Genomic DNA, 19853 nt, shown 5'->3' with positions numbered 1-19853 from the left:
ATTTAATTTAACTGCCTTTGGACATTACTTTGAGGGAGATTATACATCTTCACAGTATGGTATTTTTTCATCTAGGACCCAGAATGACTTTCACTTATTCACAACTTTTACAGCCCTTTGTAAATTCTGTCGTTTTTTTTTTTTTTTTCCTGTAGTTCTATTTCTTAAGCATTCTTTGGCATTTTACGTCCAAATATCTAAGAGCCTTTTAAAAGAAAACAAACTGGGAGGGGCTCACTTGTAAGCAGTTTATCATGATCATAACTGATACGTGCTGTTGTGAATGAAATCTTTGCACTTATTACAGTGTCTAACTAGTTATGACAGGAGCACCAGAAAGTTATGGGTTATAGTATATTTATCTTGAAACCGGTCTCCTTTCTGACCCTTCCGCCTTTTAAATTAGTTCTCCAAGTTTCCTGGAGCTGAGGTTGGAAGGACCAGGAATTGACCAGACCGAGGAAGGGAGGAAGGGAGAGGCAATTTGGCACAGACTAAACAGTGCAGAGGCCCATGTGATTTGCAGGTCCTCCTGGGACTTTGGAGAAGGTGTTCACCCGCAGGGTGGTCTTCTGGAGCTTTCTTCTCCTGGTCTCCATCTCCCAAGACGGCCTTTGGAAACGGCAATTGGGGAATCCACCCTGGGGGCGACAGGCCATCCAGACTTAAGCCACTGCTGTGCTATGTGACCCACTCTGGGCTCACCTCCTGGCCACCCTGGAATCAGACTATCTGGAGGAGGGTAGCGGCCAGGCCGCCGCATTTCAGGGGAAGAGAATTCGAAGCGGACGGAACGGGCATTAGGGCTAGGCTCTCGCCTGGGTCTGAGTTCCGACTCCACTTCAGAAATGCGTGGAGGAACGTGTGTTAGCCAGCGTATGCACCCAGCCTGTAATCCCCAGGTCACTGACCAAAATGAAGATATGAGGGAGGAATGGGGCTTGGAGGGAAGAGACCTAACCCATCCTCACTGGCAGCCCCAGCCCCCACGCTGGGCCTCTTTCCCTCAGATAAAAGAGTTCTGCTACTCTAACTTCCACCCCCACAGCCCCACCGCCCATTCCCTCCACCCCTTCTTTTGCGCTAGGACCGCCCTAGTCTTGAAACTGTATGGTGGGTGAGTTCCAAGCTACATGACTGGCTCAGGACCAGATACTGGTTGGCCTGGAGCCCAACATGTTAGCTCTCTTTCCTGGCCGCTGTGGTGGCAAGGTCGGGGTCAGGAAGCTGGCTCACAAATAGGCCTTTGTGCCCCAGTGGGTGGTTCAGACTCTAGGCTTGAGGTGATAACTAGGTACAGACCACCAACCCCGCCCCCTCTTCCAGGTTCCTAGGCCCAGGCCAGTCAAGTTACCTGGAAATTTCTACCGATGCTCTAGTACCCAGCCCCTTGGATGCCTTACCGTCCTTGTCAGAGGCACAGTAGGCACAGTGTGACCCTGCAAGCTCTCCAAGTGCCTCTGCATTCCCCTCTCCCCTCTCTGAACCAACACAGCCACATCATGTCATATCGGAGGAACCTGAGCGGGGAAGTGACTTTTCCAGGCTCATCCAGCTAGGTGCCGGGTTGGGGAAGTGAACTATTCTTTGCATCTACAGAAGAGACTGGTTGGCGACTTGGAGGAGGAGTTGAGGCCGCTTTCTTCACCCTCATTTCTCTGAACCGATCCCCTGGGGATGGGTGGAGGAGGAGTGGAGGAAGGTGTTTGGAGCCTCTTCTCTTGGGGGTTTCTTCACTCCTTTCTGTGCACCTAGAACCCCCCTTCACCCCTCAGGATGGACCACACTGTGCCTCACTGCTGGGCAAGACTCCAGCACCACCTTTCACACATCCTCGGCACCTTTGGTCACAAGGCCTGGCTGAGCAGGGCTGCCAGTATGGAAGCGAACCTGGGCTGGAGTCCTGCTTTTGTCACATTTCCTCCTTTTTGTCACATGGGAGTAGAACTAAGGCTTTCATGGGAGCATCGTGAGGCTTCAGTGACACAAGTGATGTAAAGTCCTCAGTGTCTGACACATAGCAGACAGTCAGGTGTACTGGATATTCTTATTTGTTAGCAGTTGTTGGATGAATGATTTTCTCTGTCTTCAGAGAGGAAAACTGTTCCTTTTTCAGTACTTTTTTTTGCCTCCATCAGAAGGAAGACTGGGGACCTGGAAGCTGGTGACAGGAGGTGCCTCCACACTTGAATCAAAATCTGAAAAGCCCCTCCATAGTCAGAATTCTGATGGATCTGCATGGCTCAGAGAGCTTGTAGCAGGCCCGGGGTATTCCCTTCTTCGGTCACCTCACCCACTCTGCCCACCACCTTCTCCTGGGACTCCATTAACCAGAGCGTGTCTGCTACAAAGCACAAAGTCGTACAGTGTCAGTAAGAAAGAAGCAGCCCAGCTCAGGGCACACCCCCAGCCTCTGGAAGCATCCCCACCTTTCTCTTCTCAGGGACCTCCACTATTTGGAGCACATCTGGCACTGCTGATTCCTAGGAGAGCTCCCCTAGTAGGGCTCTGGACCTCGATGGCACACTACCATTTTTATTCCACAGAACCTGTTCTTCATTCTGTGTTCATGACTTCTCATAGCACGTAAAAAACTCATAAAATGTACCCCTTTTCATATGAAGAAACGGAGGCATGTAGGCAATAGCTGTGCAAGCCAGTTCCCCACTGATGTTTGGTGTGGTTGATGAGGCTAGAAGGGAGGCCTTGGCCAAGTTACTTCATTGCTCTGGCCCCTTTCTTTTCTCATCTGTTGAAAGAGGAAAGGTAGGCCTGCTGATCTGGAAATGCTCTGAAATGAGAGAAGGACTATGCAGACTCCACTAGGAAGATGATGATTCCCACATAGGATGTGCCATCCAGCTGAGGCCCTGGCATCCACCTCTGGAGTAGAGCAAAGTTCCTGGCCTCCACACCTGGTTTCCCATGCATGTGCTTCCACCTGACCCCCCAAACACAGAAAAGTTTCAGTAAGACTCTCCTTGTTGCCACCTCCTTGGAAAAGTCCTACGCAAATAAATGTTAGTGTGTGCCCAAGGAAGGCAAGAACATTTCCAGGGGCCTGGAGACCTGAGTCCAGAGGGGCAGATCTGATCCCTAGGACGCCTACCTTCTCTAACTCTGGGATCTGACTCTTGGGCTCAGGCGGCCCATTCATTACAGAAGGGACTCAGGCCAGAGCTCCTAGATGGGGTTCACCCCTCCCCAGAGCCCCTCTGACTGCCTGCATCAGGGCCTCCTCTGGGGTCCCACATCTCCTGGCAGTCCTCTAAGAATTGCCCACACTGCCCTGGAGTTGGTGGCCCCAGGCCAACCTGGGACTTCTGGGTCAAGGGTAGAGGCTGCGAATTTCTGTTTAACAAAAAGCCTAAATGATGAATAGATGTGTGAGTCAAAACTGACCTAATTTCCATAAGGAAAAGGGCACTTAAGTGTCCTTAAAAGTACTTCAATTAAATGCTGGTTTGATGAAAATGCATGATGGAAAAAGTGTTTATTTTAGAGTATGCTATATAGTAGCTATGAGACTTTGGGCAAATGATTTAACCTCACTAAGCCTCAGTTTATCAAGGTAAGAGACAGGGATTATAGATCCTGTATATTTCACCTCAGAGGGCAGTTTTGTAATTCATTCATTCATATAACATTTACTGCCTGTGCCCTATGCCAGGCCCAGTGAGGACACACCTGTCATGGTCCACAGAGGAGACTTCTGTGCAAATAATCACAATAATATGGTAAGTGCTCTACTGGGGGTAAGCACATGGATTAGAAGGTGTCCTAACTTGTCCTGGGGATTCCATGAGGCTACCTGGAGGAAGAGTAGTGGGGTGGAGTGATCATTGCCTGAGTTCTGGAGACAAACTGCCTGTGTTTGAATCTGACTTCTTGGTTTACCAGCTGTATGACCTCGGGCAAATTACTTACCTAATCTCTTGTGCCTTAATTTGCTCACCAATAAAGTGGGGATAGTAATATTAATAGTTCCTACTTCATAGGATTGCTCTGAGATGTAAATGAGTTAATACAAGTAAAGCACTTAGTGCCTGGCATACAGTAAACGATATAAATATTCACTATTGTAACAGCCATCTATCAAGCACCTACACAGTGCCAGGCCCGTGCTAAGGATCTGTCAATGATCAGATTGACACGGACTCTACTCTCACGGAGGCAAAATCTGAACTGAGTATCAAAGTACAAATTGCTTCTTATCTAAGGAAAGTTTGGAACAGCAGAAGGCAAAGGAAGGAACTCAGTTGGTGCTGACATTTCACAGGCAAGCAGAGCAGGAAGACTACAGAGCGGACAGAGGGAGGCCTTTCAGAGAGGTGGGAGGGAAAATAAAGAAGTGCAGAACCCTGGAAGGCAGAGGGGAGTGGGTGAGAATGCTCACTATACTCTATTATCTGTGGGCTAGAAGTTACAGCCACTGAAGAAGCTCATGGAAGGAGTCTCACTGATGAGGGGAAACAGCAGGCATGAGGGCTGGGCTCAGATCCGGACTGGAAGGTCAGCTTCTCTCCCTACTTGGACACGTCTCTTGGACAGTGTCATAGTTTCTCCGAGCCTCAGTTTTCCTGTTAAATAAGGGACGTTAAGAGTAGGGACCTTACAGTGATTCTGAGGCAGTCGTGCGAGGACAGTGCATAGAGCCCTCAGCACCATGCAAGGCTTACCTGTGCACTCAACACCAATTCCTCTGTGTCTCTCCTCACCAGCGCCAGTTGGTTTTGCTCCAGCTCCAATTAACTGCTTCAGTAACTACTGGGTGCACAACAGCTACGTGCCAGACCCTGGGCTGGCTCAGGGAACAAACAGATGACTACGATCTGGTCTCTGCTCTCACAATGTTCCCAGAAAGGCTGGATGTTAGAGATGGAAGTGACCACCTTATTAGTATTGATACGTGACCATCATGATTTCTCTGTTTGAATTTGGCTGCTGCTGCTGCTGCTAAGTCGCGTCAGTCGTGTCCGACTCTGTGCGACCCCATAGACGGCAGCCCACCAGGCTCCCCCGTCCCTGGGATTCTCCAGGCAAGAGTACTGGAGTGGGTTGCCATTTCCTTCTCCAGGGCATGAAAGTGAAAAGTGAAAGTGGAGTCGCTCAGTCGTGTCTGACTCAGTGACCCCATGGACTGCAGCCTGCCAGGCTCCTCCGTTCATGGGATTTTCCAGGCAAGAGTACTGGAGTGGGGTGCCAAGTGTGCTTATTTCAAGTCATTTTGCTAGGCCTTGAGGGTATGAAGCAACTCAGACTCTTTGGGGAGCTCACAGTCTAGGGTCAGGGGGAGGGACATGTGAGCTGAGAGTTCCAGTTGAGAGTGATTCAGTGCTGCAACAAATCCAATCCAGCTCAGCGCAGGCCCCTAACCTGGAGAGTGTGCAGGGGTGTGGCTATGGTCCGGTAAGCCACTGTGGAGGAAGTAGAGCCTAAACTGAAAGTGAGGGCTGGCTGGATGGATGGTGCAAGGAGTCTCACGGTGATGGAAGAGCAGTCGGTGGGGGGAGGGACTAGAAGTTGATGCTTTTAGGAAACTGCAGGTATTTCAGGATGTGTGTTGAGGGCGTGGCTGGAGATACAGATGGGGAGGGAAGTAGGGACAGATGACAGGCATTTTAAATTCAAGCCAAGTTTGGATTTATTTGGAGGGCAACGGGAAGCCTTTGAGGGGATCGAAGCAGGGGTGTGGCATGGTGAGGCAGGTGTTCTAGAAAGCTCTTTCTGGCAGTTAGGTGGAGACTGGTCTAGAAGAGAAAGGACTGGAGAAAGGGAGATCAGTTAGAATGTAGTTTTATAAGCCAAGTGAGAAATGAAGGTCAGTAGGGACAAAGGATGAAGGAGTAGGGAGTGGAGTTTGGAGATGTCAGAGGCAGAAGCTATGGAAACCTTCTTAAATCACTGCATGTACTTAAGAGGCAGTGCTTAAATTCTGGCTCTGACACTCTGGGGAATGAGTCATTTTGGAAAGCTGAGTTTTCTATAAAAATGTGACTTTTTTAATCCCTCTTGGCATCCACCAACATCTAAAAGACGTTATTATTGTAACTATTATTTGAAATGCTTTAGTTGTGTCATACTTTATCTGAAGGTGGCACTGAGCCGTCATCAACACAGAAGCTTTGGCATTGAAGATCTGGGTCCTGGACTGCTCTGCACTAGCTCTAGAGCTCGGCCAAGTCACTTCATCACTTTGAGTTCGCTGCCTCTTCAAAGTGGGTCAAGATCACCCACCTAGCAGGTTGTTGTCTTATGGGAGGTAATGTACACAAAGCTCTAAGCATAATATGGGCATATCCTGAGTGCTCAGCAAGTTAGTCCTCCTCCCTCTTCCACTTTCTCACGATGCCCTGGGCTGATCCTTACGGACACCAGTAACTCAGTGACACTTTGTGCAGGGCTCTCTGACCTTCCCTGAAGGACGCCAAGGCAGTGCTTCTGGACTTGTGTCTGCTTTTCACGTTTTCTGTGTCTTCCCCCATAACCTGCCATTTTGTACTGCTGTCATCACCCACATAGTAGTTGTTCTCTAACTCCCTTACATGTTAGCTAACAGTTAAGTGTTAATCATTTAATCTTCACAACTTTATCAACCAGGTACTTTTATTACACATTTCACAGCTAAAAAGCTGAGGCACAAGAAGGTGAAGTGATTCCCAAGGGCACACTATTAAGTGGGGGAGTGACTTGAATTCAGGCAATATGGCTCCAGAGGCTATTCTTTTAACCACACATTATGTCACAGTTAATAGACTGAAGACTGGAGAGCAAGTCTCTTTCATTGGTGTTTCCTTTCAGACCAGACTTTCAAAATGCAGGAGCTGTATGGCCAGTTGGGGTTGTTAATGGTGATCTTCCAAAGCAGACTGAGACAAAGGAGAAGCACTAAATGTAGAGGGAAGTTCAAGGCAGGAAAGCCTGGTTGTTGCATCTTACCCTCTTTGTGGCTTTTAGATTAAAAAAAAAAAAAGGCTTGATGAGAAGAATGGACATATTCAACTTCCCAAATGGTCTGATGTTGTTTGCATAATGTAAGTGTGTGTGTGGGGTCAATCGGACCCACTAACAATCTGATAAATACAGATTCTCCTTCCAGAATAGTACACATTTAACTTTTTGTATACAGTTTTAAGGAATTCCAAGATCCATGATTGGACATGAAATTTAGAGGTTCTTTATGGAAGAGCTGTGGACCTGAAAATCAGAGCCTGGGGCTTGAGTTCTACTCTTCTACTGCCATTCTCTGAGACTTCAGGCAAGCATTTACCCTCTGAGCCTCATGTACAAAATGGAATGATCATGCCTGGCCTGCTTCCCTCTCTGCAGTGGACTGTAATGATGACTGTGGAAGGTATGGTAAAATGCAAAGTGCTGTGCAAATGTTATCAGCACACTGAGGTTCAAAGAGTTTACTCACCTTGGGTCATATAGCTATTAAGTGGCAGAACCAAGGTTCAAACTGAAAGACATTGTAGTCTCTGGAACGTGTGTGTGTGTGTTTAGGTCTTCCTCCAAGAATCTGAAAAAGCATCAAATGAGATAATGCATGTGGAAGGGTCACTTAGACTATAAAGTGAATTACTCCTGGACTGAATTTAAGATTCCACATCCCATCTGCCTGTGGGATTCAGGACTGTCAGAGGAGGGGCTGAGGGGGATGGTGGAAGTGTGTCAATCAGAGATGTGGCTTATGGAGACAGTTAAGACCCCCACCCACATCCAAATGAACTTCTGTGCTTTCAGGGAAATCTGTTGGAGCTCTGCAACCTCATTGACCAGCACATTTGACTCCGCATGTCTAGCTTTGAGAGTAGAAATTTTGATACAACTGCAGACTTATTTTATGTTTTTAATGTCACCAATAAAATCTATAAAAGCCTGAATCCTCTTCTCTTACACTGAAAAGGAAAGACTCCATAAAGAACTCAGAACTTGGATGCTTGCAATTCAAAAATGAACACCCGTGTGTCCCAAAAAACTCGTGGTGCCCGAGCACGACACCACTGTAAACCAGCAAACTCCCCCAAGTGGCACCTTCTGAGAGGCAGCAAGAAGCTGGTGATACTTCCTTAAACCTTCCAACAATTTCTCCAAACATACAAGTGATAATCCAAGAAATACAAAGGAGTGAACTGGATTGAGGCAGGGATGACTGTGGCCCTGGGATGTCCCTCAAGACTGCTGGGCAAGAACACAGAGCACGTGTTCTGACTGACACACGTCTGTGACTGGAGGCTGGGATGTAAAGCCCAAGGCAGCAGTAAAGCCAATGGTAGGAGGAAGAATTACAAAGGACACTGCTGTTTCTATGGGGACAGTAAGTCACTTAATGTTTTTCTTGGGTCCTAACTTTATATGTCATTTTAACATTGTGTTTGTAAGAAAGGACATAACATTGCTCTGGCCTCCTGTTCTAAAGCTCAGTAGAACAGAATGGCATGAGTGAACAGTGATAACTAGCTGAGGTGTCTCCTAGCAGAGGGACCAATACGATAGGATTTCATGGGACTGAGAAAGAACTTTTCAAGGCAGGGTTGAAAAAGGGTGTGTAAACTTCATACAGGTTCAAGTAGCATTTAATAACTTTTATGAAATCGGTTTCAGAGTAAAGTCTATATTATTGGAATACAGAAGTGAGGGTGATAGAGGGGAACAATATGATGCAGTCAAACTCAAATTAGATGGAACAGGTTAGACACGAGAGTGAACTCAGAGTCGCCTCCCTCCAGTCCCCACCCACACCATTGCTGCTGGTCCTGAGTGTGGCCTTAGTTCAGGGCTGTTGCTTCTCCACAGCAGCTACAGAACATGGGCTCCCTGGAGAAAGAAGAGCTGGTGCCCGAGTACATCTGTAGCATTGGAAATGATCGTCTTGTGAGGCCATCAGTTTAGGAAGGTGGGAGTAGAGCTGGAGAGGAAGTGCTCAGGTTGAACTACCCCCCTTTGGGTCTCTTTTCCTTACAGCCTCCCTTGAGAGACCCCTGGGGCCAGAGAAGGCCTGTACACAGGCAGATGTAGCACTAGACTGTTAGGAACACACTTCTCTTAAGAGAGGGTTCAGGGGAGGTCCCTGGTTTGCGTGTCAGAGAAAAGACACAAGGTGGAATTTTCCTGGCCAATACCCATTTCTGGGCAGAGGGAAAATGACCAGGCATATCTCAGGCTGTTGTTGAGTCTTCTGAGAACCCCTTGGTTTGGGTCAGGGGTATAAACCCAGCACTTAAGACTCTTCTGGGCACGTACAAAATGTCAAGTCAGGATCCAAAACCCTAGGATAGAGACCACAGGTGATACAAAAACAGATACGGAAAAACATTTCAAGACTGAAAAGAAATCACTAGTGGTGAAGGTATAAACACTTCTTGCAAGAACTAAATTCCCAACCCCAAATCCATAGATTATTAAGAATCCACATTTACTAAATCATCCCAAATTATTATATGTAAGTTCAGGCAATACATGTCTTCTGAGCTGAGCCCACAGGTTTGCTCTCTTAAATATATGAAATCAGAATTTTCAGCCACAGAATGAGATCCCTTTAGTTTGAGACAGGAGTCTACCATCTAATACTGAAACATTAAAACAGTGGGGCAGGTTCCTTATTACAGCCGGGCTCAGAGTCCATGGGGTGGCTGGTCAGATTTTGGCGACAGTCAAGGTGCTTAAAACACCAAGTGACAAGGTCCAAATATGTGATGGAGTAGAGGGAGAAAAGAGCAAGAGAGAACTGCGTTCAGTGTACACTGACGGACCAGCAACCTGAGAGCTGGTATCAATGAGGTTCTACCTGCCCAAGTGCAAACCTAACAGCAGCTTTCTGCAGCTGGGCCAGACACTGAAGTCCTGGTACTGGTCCTCTTCATACTATCTCAACATTCACATCGTGAGCTTAAACAGTTTCTCACACTGTAATGGAACAGCAAATAACTCCCAGATGGAACCTGAGGACCCAAGGCAGCAGCAATAAATAAATATCTTGCTATATGTCAGATGCAGTCCTCAAACACAACCTTACATCTTAGTAAAGCAGTCAGGAAGTATCCACAAAAATGATATGCCTTTTGTTTTCCTACAATAATGTTTAATCTCCATGCCAAGAAGTCCCATTTGACTTTTTCCTCCTGCCTCTTAAAATTAGGTGACAAAGTAGAAATCCAGTCATCAAAAGAAAAAGGCAGGGGTGTATGAACCCTGGCTCAATGAGACATATCAAATAGACAGCAGCCTGGTGTCACAGGTCAGGCAGAACGGTCCCAGACCCTGTGTGGAGAAGATGGGCACCGGAGAGGTAAAAATCCTACTTCATGATCACTCACACTTTAACAGCGCATTAGTCATTGAACAAAGGTGAGGTGAAGGGGATCAGGGTGGAAGAGTTGTAATTCTCTACAATGAGGATTGGGAACATATACTCATGGATGGGAAATTTTAAGTAGCTATGTTTATTATTACTTTTTTCCAGCAATCTTGCAAGAGGCAGAAGTGTGACATTGAGTTGAGTGAGACGAGCGTGTAAGTGGGTTGACGTGGAGCCCTCCTCTTGATGCAGGCCTCTGGCTTGTCAAGGAATGGCTGGTTCCACCACTGAGCCATGTTTACTCTTTTGCTTCAAGGAAAAGGGTTTCTTGAGGGAACAACTTTACCTCCAATAATGACTTATTTGGGTCCAGCTGGGTTACCTAAAAAGAAAGAAAACATATACTCAAAAGACTGGAATAAGCACTATTTTCTCTCATGGCATTCAGATCCTGTCCTGAATTTCGATTTTGAGCCTACTATGTACCAGCACGAGCATTTTCACACCTACTATTTCATTTGATTCTCAAAATAACCCTGTGAGGTAGGTGGTGTTGTCCCCATTTCATAACCAAGGAAACTAGGGCTCAGAGAGGCCAAGTCTCATAGTTTAGTGGAAGAACTAGCATTTTACCTCAGGGTGTAGGTTCAGAAGCTGAAACCTCTTCCTGGGCAGGTGGAGACCCACAGCTCAGCTGGGACAGCAGAGCAGGAGGACCTTAGGAAAGGGTGCTGGTCAAAAACTGATTGGCATTCCAGAGGACATGTACTTGTTTAACTCTGGACAGCAGGGAGGGCTTTTTCTGCTCGGTGGGAGAGAGCTAAGCTTTTGGGGCTGATCTTCCTGCTGAACACACCTGCAGCAGAGACTATACGGTGCGCACCCCACGGAGCCCAGAGACGAGCATCTCCCCTACTGAGGAGAGGCTCCCTAGGGAGGCATATCAGTCTCCCTATTGGTAATGTTGGTGAAGATATTTAGTTCCAAAAAAGGGAGGGAGTTGATGCCCTAATATGACTTTATATTTTAGAAATAAAAATTATTTTATAATATGAACTAGTACAGAGAAGAAAGCTAGATAAAGTCTTCTTGGCTCACTGGCGCATGTTAATCATACCCCAAATCAAATCCTATATTAGGTTTATGGCTTCCTTGGTCACAGGCAAGGATGTGATGTGGAGATTTTCTGAATCCGAGAGTGAGAGAAAAAAAACCCTAAACTTTCCTAAAGGGAACATGAATTTTAAAAAGCTGAGACATACTAATACTAGTCTAGTGATAAGGACAATGGGCTGTGACTCCAGAAAGATTGTGGTTTAAATTACAACTGTGTAGCTATTAGCTTTGTGGCTCTGGAGTTAGTATCAACCCTGTAGGACTGATATGAGGATTAAGTGAGAAAAAACATAATTAGCACAGTGTCTGGCACAGAGCAGGTATTCAATGATGGCTGCCATGTATGTGAGTAACTGTAAGGGTGGATGATGGACACACAGATAAACGGACAGCTCCAAGTGTGTGTGATGGGAGGCCGGGCAGTCTGCTCAGCCCGATTTGTGTACAGGAGCTCTGGGCCCCTGGGCAAAGACTACACAACCTGACATGGGCAATCTTGTCCTCTGCTCAACCCAAGCCACATCTAATGAGATGGCTCTGCTGTCTTCTCCAAGATGATAGGGAGGGGACACCCTGGGGGCCTGAGTGTCACAGGCAGGCTGGTGAGCTGAAGAAGGGAACACTATCTTTGATTGTATCCAGATGGAAACCTGGTATGCCCAGGAGGGTCATTAAGGAGACACATCCGCCTCCAGAATCCTCTGTGCTTACAAGGAACCCATTGCAAGGCTGCTCTACTGATATCTCTTGGGCTCTGGGCAGATGGGCAGACAAAGTGGTAGGGAGGGTCTAGCCTGCTGTCTGTCTTCCAATGCACAGGGGGTAGGGTTGGGGGGTGGGGAGGGGGGGCAAGCTGCAGGCAAATGTTTACCCACTTCCCCAATTAACGTACAACACTGCGCTGGCTTCTGTCAACAAACAGAGCTATGCTGCCTCTGCTTCTGACTTGTTGGCATTTTCTGCCCAGCTGCTTCTGCTATTGTTCTTAATTAACAAGCCAGAGCTCTTCCGGCATCTTCTACTTTGTTATTTGTGGTTCGTAAATATGATGTTTGCTGGGAGAAACCAAAATCATAATAGTGCCAGAGCTGTGCATACCAGCAGAAAGTCAGGCTAAGAAGCAAAAAGAGGCTGGGAGATTGGAGCCTCGAGGCCAAATTATCAATATACAAGGTTAGATGTTACGAAAACACACCCAGTTTTCACTGTGTCTGATAAAAGTTGAGTGATTTTTCCTAGTCACTTTAAGTGGGAGAGCTGGGATTTGAGAAGGAAAAAACTGTAATTTCTTGAACACCTATTACATGTTGAGCACTTTAAATATGTTATTTCATTTAATCCTTAAAAAACTATGCAAGGTAAGATGGAGATGACAGAATTGAGGCTCAACATGGCTGACACTTGTTTAAGGCCACATAGTTAGTGAGGGTCTGTCTATACAGTACAGTAGTTAAAAAGAGTGAAGTAACAGATTCAAACTCTAGCTCTGTTACTTACTACTTATATGACCTTGAAGAAGTAATACAACCCAAGAGTCTCAGTTTTCCCACCTATAAGATGGGAATAGCAAATTTCTCTTTTATAGGTTGTTGTGCTAGTTAAATGGAATAATGGTGATGAAGGCTCTGGTACAGAGACTGAACCAGTAAGTGCTCAGCTGGTAGCAGCCATTACTAGCTGGAGCACTGCCTTGGGTGGGGACTGGATCTGCCTAACTTTAGCTGGAGCTCTTTCCCCAAAGTCTCCTGGAGCCCAGGCCTGCACTAGGCGCTCTCTCTTATTTCCATCTTGTTGCTCAGAAGGGCTCCCTTTTCTCTGATAGATCAATGTCTCAATACTTGGAGAACCCCTTCAGCAGGGCTGTGCCACCAACAGACTGCTCACACTAAATGTGGTTGTGTTGGGGCCGCTCCTTCTGGTGCCCTGTATCACAAGCAATTTTTTTCTCTAAAGGTCACTTCAGACAGAAATTTAAAGTGAACAAGGACAATTTTCATTTCCATTCTCATCTGCCTGGAGTAGACAGAAAGACTGTATGGAACCTAGCAAGATGCAGGATGCCATGCCTTTCCCCAGCAAAAGCTTGGCCATACTATGAAATGATCCTGAAGTGTTCTGGGCCCTATTGAAGAAGGATAGGGAGTGTGCTGGAGGGACCTCCTGTTAGGGAGGAATCTAAAAACCATGTTTTCTAACACACATCTGAAAAATGGGGTATGTCTTCCTGCTGCTGTAGGGGCAGGGAGGGGGCTGTGTGCCCCCTTTGAACATCTGCAGGGCTGGCAAGTAAGCCAGGCAAACAGAGCAGATGTGTTCTCTGCAACTCCAGTGAACAGAGATGGCAATGATGAGGTGAAATTGTAGGGGAGCAGAACTCAGCTGGTCAGAAAATACTTTTTAATAGAGCAGCAGGTGCTGGTGTGGCCACTACTTCTCTTTCATCTTTCTTCATTCCCCTCTTGTCCTGTAATTTTCTTTTTGTTTTTCTTTTATCATCATCATCATAGTAGCAATCATCAATTCTAGTCAACCCTTGAACAACCTGGGGGTTAGGGGCATCACCTTTCTAAGCAGTGGAAAATCACATAATAACTTGTCGTCCCTTCATATATGCAGTTCCTCCATATCTGTGGTTCCTCTGTATGTGGGTTCTGCATCCACGATAAAACTGAGAATGGCATATTACTGTAGTATTTGCTACTAAAAAAAATCCGCCTATAAGGGAACCTGTGTAGTTCAAACCCATGTTGTTCAAGGGCTAATCATATTCAGTGCCTACAGTGTAGCTGGAACCACGCTAAATACTTCATATGAAATGCTTTTGAAGTAGTCCTCAAAACAGCCAAATAAAGTATGTATTATTATTACCATTTTAAAGTTGAATATACCACGGCTTATCTTACCCAAGGTTGCAGACTGAATATGGTTTAAAACTCAAATCTGCCTGACTGCAAAGCTAAGGATAACCAGGGTGCTTCTGACCTACATGTCGACAGGCTGCCCTGGGACAATACAGGAGTTGGGAGGGGAGGGGAAGTGTTCAAAGAGGGGCTTATTTGAGGAAGAAGAAGATCATGATGATAAAGCTAACATTTATTGGGCATTTAATTTGTACCGGCCACATTCTAAGCACTTAACGTTTATAAAACAATTTAATTTTCATAATAACCCTCTGACATAGGTACAATTGTTATTTCCATTTTACAGATCAGGAAACTGAGCCATGGAACATATTAACACTTGCTTAAGTTCTCAAAGTTGTTAAGGGCAGAGCCAGAATGTGAGTCAAGGCAATTCAGCTTTGGAATCCATATGTTTAACTATTGGACTATTTTGCCAGAGGTGCCGCTAAGCGTAGAGTCCACACAGAGAAAGAAATTGGATGACATGACCCTGAGGTTGTTTCTAACCAAGCTTCTAGGATATAAGATCTTCACTTTAAGAATGGCAAAAGGTCAAGGGTCAAGGAAAAAATCCTGAAATGTTTATAAAATACGAATACAAAAATGCAATCTGAGCTTATGTTCTGCCATTTACTTGGGATTTTACTGAATTATTGACTTTCTAAATCAACAGAGAAACCCTCCCTTTGGGACCCTCTGGGGGAGGAGGGGCCATTCTCAGATAAGAAGTATGGCCTGACTTTGTCTATGTTAGAAAAGGGAAGTCAGCCTTCTTGATACCTTATTCATTATATTTAGGAAACCTGAAAAAAAAAAACTCTCATTAAGTTTACATTTTAGCAAACTGGCTTTTGTTTATGTTAACAAAAATGGGACATGCTTTCTGTCAAAGAGAGTTATTCTTTTCTAGGTCACTTTTCTCAGCAGTTTGAGCTTTCATGTACATCGTACTTCTATTATTTCCCTGGGCTTTATTTTTTTTTTTTTTTCCTGAAGAAGTATAACATCGCTGCTGAGAAAAATGTGAATCAATATGACAGTTTCTCATCCTTAGGCCACACTGAGTGAGTCCTACAATGTTAGGGTGGGAAAGCTCCTTAAATGCCAAATGGTCCAAGCCCTTCATTTCTCTGCAGGCAACCTGAGGCTCAGAGAGATCAGGATTACAAGACATGGCCCAGCTCACATGGTTGATAAGGCATAGATACAGTGCTCTACCTGTTTCTGACTTCTGATTTGAGAGGTTCTTTTAGTCACACTATTTTGCTTCTCACTTAACAAAAATTCCTGAGCACAAATACAACACTACTACTAGGCTGGGGGCTACCTGAGAGTAGGAGCTGAGTAATACTAAAAATAACAGTAACTGCAATATCTGAATAGTACTTTATAGTTTGTAAGATATTTATACAAACATTAAATCAAAATGTTGTAGGGTTGGTATTATTAGTCTTTTATGTTTTATTTAGCTTTCCTAAGGTAAGCTTTTATTTTAAAATTGAATAAAGGAAAGTTTGGATCTAATATTTTCACATTTAGAAAAAAATGCTAAGTTCAACAACTGGTTTTGGAACTGAACATCTGCATGCAAAAAATGAATCTAGATGTATAGACATTACAGCCTTCACAAAAATTAACTTGAAATGGATTGTGGACTTAAATGTAAAACACAAATCTATAAAATTCCTAGAAGATAACACAGGAGAAAATCTAGATGACCTTGGGTATGGTGATGGCTTTTGGGATACAACACCAAAGGCACAATTCATGAAAGAAATAATTGATAAGCTAAACTTCATTAAAATTAAAAACTTTGCAAAAGACACTGTCAAGAGAATGAAAAGACAAGACAGAGACCAGGGGAAAATATTTGCAAAAGACACAACTGATAAAGAGCTATTATCCAAAATATACAAAGAACTCTTAAAACTCAACAATAAGAAAATGAACAACTCAGTTAAAAAATGGGCCCAGAACCTTAAAGACACCTCAGTAAAGAAGATTGACAGATGGCAAATAAACATATGAAAAGATGCTTCTCCAACATTACATGCCATCAGGGAAATGCAAATTAAAACAATGAGATACCACCACACACCTATTAGAACGGCCAAAATCCAGAACACTGACAACACCAAATGCTGACACTCATTTAATGCTGGGGGAATGCAAAATGGCATAGCCACTTTGGAAGACAAGTTTGATGGTTTCTTACCAAATTAATCATATTCTTACTATATAATTCAGTAACGGCACTCCATGGTATTTACCCAAAGAAGCTAAAACCCTAAGGCCTACACCAAAGTCTGCACACAGATGTTTAATAAGCACCTTTATTCACAACTGCCAAAACTTGGAAACAACCAAGACTTTCTCAGTAGGTAAATAGGTAAACAGATTGGAACATCCAGACAATGGAACATTATTTAGTGCTAACAAGCTCTCCAAGTACCCTAACATATATTATCTAAACCTTAGAGCTATCCTAAGAGATTGGACTAATTTATCCTCATTTTCACGGATGAGAACACCAAAGTTCAAACAGGGACATTACTTGCACGTGGTCATACAGCTAGAAATTGGTGGAGCTCAGGTCTTCTCACTCCAAATCCTGAGCTCCTTCTATTCTATGAAGCAGGACAAAGGCCACATATTTAGTAAAACTGAATACATCTGCCCTTGGTTTTGTTCAAAATTGGCATTTACTTTGAACTTGAAAGAACAACTTGTCTTTCTGGTAAGCTATGAGTAACATATTCTGTTAGCTGTGTATGTGTGCTCAGTCGTGTCCAACTCTTTGTGACCCTATGGACTGCAGCCCGCCATGCTCCTCTGTCCATGGGATTTCCCAGGCAAGAATACTGGAGTGGGTTGCCATTTGCTCCTCCAGGAGATTTTCCCAACACAGGGATTAAACCTGCGTCTCTTGTGTTTCCTGCATTGTCAGGTGAGTTCTTCACCACTAGTGCCACCTGGAAGCCCCAACCTGTTCTATTGGTTACTCCATTAAAAAACATGCATATTAAATATTACAAGTTTAAAAAATAAATGTCAATGTCATCACTATCAAAAAATTTACCATTTATTTGGCAAAGTGTCAGGTACTATACTAGTTGTTCTACATATTACCTAATTAAATGGTCACAACAATCCTATGAGATAAGTACTCCTGTTATTCTCATTTTATAATGAGTTCTCTGAGGTCAAAAATGGTTAAGGGACTTGCCCAAGATTACACAGGTTAAGTAGGAAAGATAATGCTGGAATTTGAACCCAGGTTTGTGAACTTCTAGCCTATCTAATGCACTGCACTTCACTTCCTTTTAACTTCTGATTCTTCTTCTAAACAGGGGACAGCTAATGTGACTAACTGGCTCTTCTTGGCCATAAAGAAAGCAGCAATTCTTGCAGCTGTCCTGGCTCATGTCCCTGTTGTGGCATAGGCTTTGTTGTTCCCCACAGGAAAACAAGCTACCTTTTGTTACTATCAACTTGGTCCTAACAGCGAATTGTCCATTTTCTTTAAACACCTTTTGATGAGCTGGGAATCCTTAAAGAGGGCAGTTATACCCACAAAGTATCAGAGGAAGAACTTAAGATCCAATCTGCTGGTCATGTGCTGATCAGGGTATGAAAAGGCTTTGGTAACTGTAAAGTCATAAGGGACTGACCATCAACATCATCCACAACACTAGTTGTAGCTCCTAGCAAATTCTCCTTTACATTTGCTGCAGGTGGTAATGCAACCTCAAAAAGGAGTTCCATTTTGGAACGGTTGCACTATGGGGCTGGGGCTTCACTACAGCTTATTTACATCCCAGCTTCCAGTATAGTTTCTGGACCAATCTGTCTCACAGGATCACAGAAAAGAGTGGCACTGGGATAAGGATTTCCAGGAAAGAGTGAGAGATGCTATTCTTCCCATTATTTAAGTGTGGCAGAACAACTGGGGTGCTAGAAGTGAGGGTGGGTGGTCTTCTGTGGCTGCAAAGCACAGGAATGCCTATAGGACATCTTATCTTGATGTTTTTAGGTGGGAAGAAGAGAGAAAGAAAGAAAAGTTAAAGGAAGAACAAAGGGAGAGAAAACTAAGGTCCAGGCTGCCCTATGTGTTCTCTCTTTTTTTAAAATAATATTATAATGATAACAACAGTTAACATTTATTGGGCGCTTACTAGGTGCTAATTGTACCAAGTACTTTATAAGTACTACACAACCCCATGAGGGAGGTACTATTACCTCCACTTTAAAATGAGGAATAGAAGCTCAGAGAGATCATATAATCTGCCTAAGATCGCACAGGTGGGAAGTAACAGAGCAAGGATTTAAAACTAGGTCTGGTTCCAAAGTCTGTTTTCTTAACCACCACATTAGATACTTCTAGTACTACAGTCACACAATGCACTATTTATTCTCTGCCTCTTGTTTGGAAAGACTATCCCCTTTGTGTAACTGAAGCATAAATTTCCCCACAACGGAGTATATTACCAACTCAGGCATTTGGGCAAATTTCATTCATAGCTCCTCAATTATCACAGACCTAGTGATTGTTGAAGCTGGAGGGCCTTTAGGGGTCCATCTCTGTAATAGATGGGGAAAGAAAAGCCCAGTGAGTGGAAAGAACTAATCCAAGGTTACTTAGCACTCTCAGCAGATCTGGGACCAAATCTGGATTCTTCATTCCCAGCCTGTGCCTTTAGACAGGCTGTTTAATGAGGATACCAATTCTAAAGTGTTCCCAGTAACAAAATGACCTCAAACTTGGTATACTGTCAGGGAGATCCTAGGCACCAAAACAAAAAAAATGTGAGCCTCTCCTTGCACTGTTATCCCTGATGGTGGTTTTGGTCACTACCTTTTTTTTTTTTTTTTTGAAGTTTGCAGGTTTTTTGAGAAAGACACATATTCCATAGGCAGAATGTCGTCCATCTCATAAGGCGAGAGTGGCCTGGTCACTGTATTAAAGGGTAGTGGGGAAGACCCAGAGGGAACAGAGGGACTTCTATCAGGAGAGGTGGGGGGTGGGCTGGGGAGGGGAAAGCCTCTTTAGTTTAGAAACACAAGAAGATCCAAATGGGCAGAATGAACATAAAAAGCATAAAAAGAATAGAAGAAGCATGCCTCCTCACCCTGAGAAGCCCAAGATTAGTCCTGTCCCTCCTGGGCTCTGGAAGACACAATTTCAAGTAACTAAAAGGAAGTCCTGCTTTACAGAGTGGTTTGCAAGCTCACTGTTTCTGAAACCTTAATAAACAGGGTATAGGCAAATTCATTAATGAGGGTTCTGGAGTGTGGCAAGAGAAAGCCAGAGCCACTCAGCCTTGCTGGTGTGGGTTACAGGTATACCAGGACATGGGTCTCATTCCTCAAAGCAGCCAGGATCCTGAGGGGTGGGTTACCTTTGACCCTGAGCACCTGGTGTGATTACCCCCAATGAGGTGCACAAACATTTGCAATGCATGTTCTGATCTGAAACAGTCTGGGAAACATTGATGGAGGGGACATGCCTCACTTTCAGAGGCCCATATCATGGA

At 44.5% G+C, this 19853-nt stretch overlaps 1 protein-coding gene and 1 long non-coding RNA gene across 4 annotated transcripts in view; both read right to left on the bottom strand.

Annotated features, from left to right (window-relative positions):
* Positions 1-340: 340 nt before the first annotated feature.
* LOC145504513 (uncharacterized) lies at positions 341-5008 on the bottom strand. Its single transcript, XR_014052260.1, has 3 exons — positions 4680-5008; positions 2609-2791; positions 341-2344 (listed from the first exon to the last, which is right to left on the bottom strand). It is a non-coding gene; the product is annotated as an uncharacterized LOC145504513 (long non-coding RNA).
* Positions 5009-10429: 5421 nt separating this feature from the next.
* Positions 10430-19853, bottom strand: part of FAF1 (Fas associated factor 1) — a 483348-nt gene continuing 473924 nt past the window's right edge. For all 3 annotated transcript variants that reach the window (XM_081485543.1, XM_081485544.1, XM_081485542.1), the window contains one exon: positions 10430-10682. In XM_081485543.1, the coding sequence (XP_081341669.1) occupies positions 10599-10682 (84 nt within the window). In that variant the 3' untranslated portion in view covers positions 10430-10598. The remainder of the gene's footprint in view (positions 10683-19853) is intronic.

This window comes from Giraffa tippelskirchi, chromosome 5 (assembly GCF_054371585.1).
Source record: "Giraffa tippelskirchi isolate mGirTip1 chromosome 5, T2T-mGirTip1v1.2.pri, whole genome shotgun sequence".
NCBI classification, from domain to species: Eukaryota; Metazoa; Chordata; class Mammalia; order Artiodactyla; family Giraffidae; genus Giraffa; species Giraffa tippelskirchi.
This window is presented reverse-complemented; position numbering and strand designations above follow the sequence as displayed.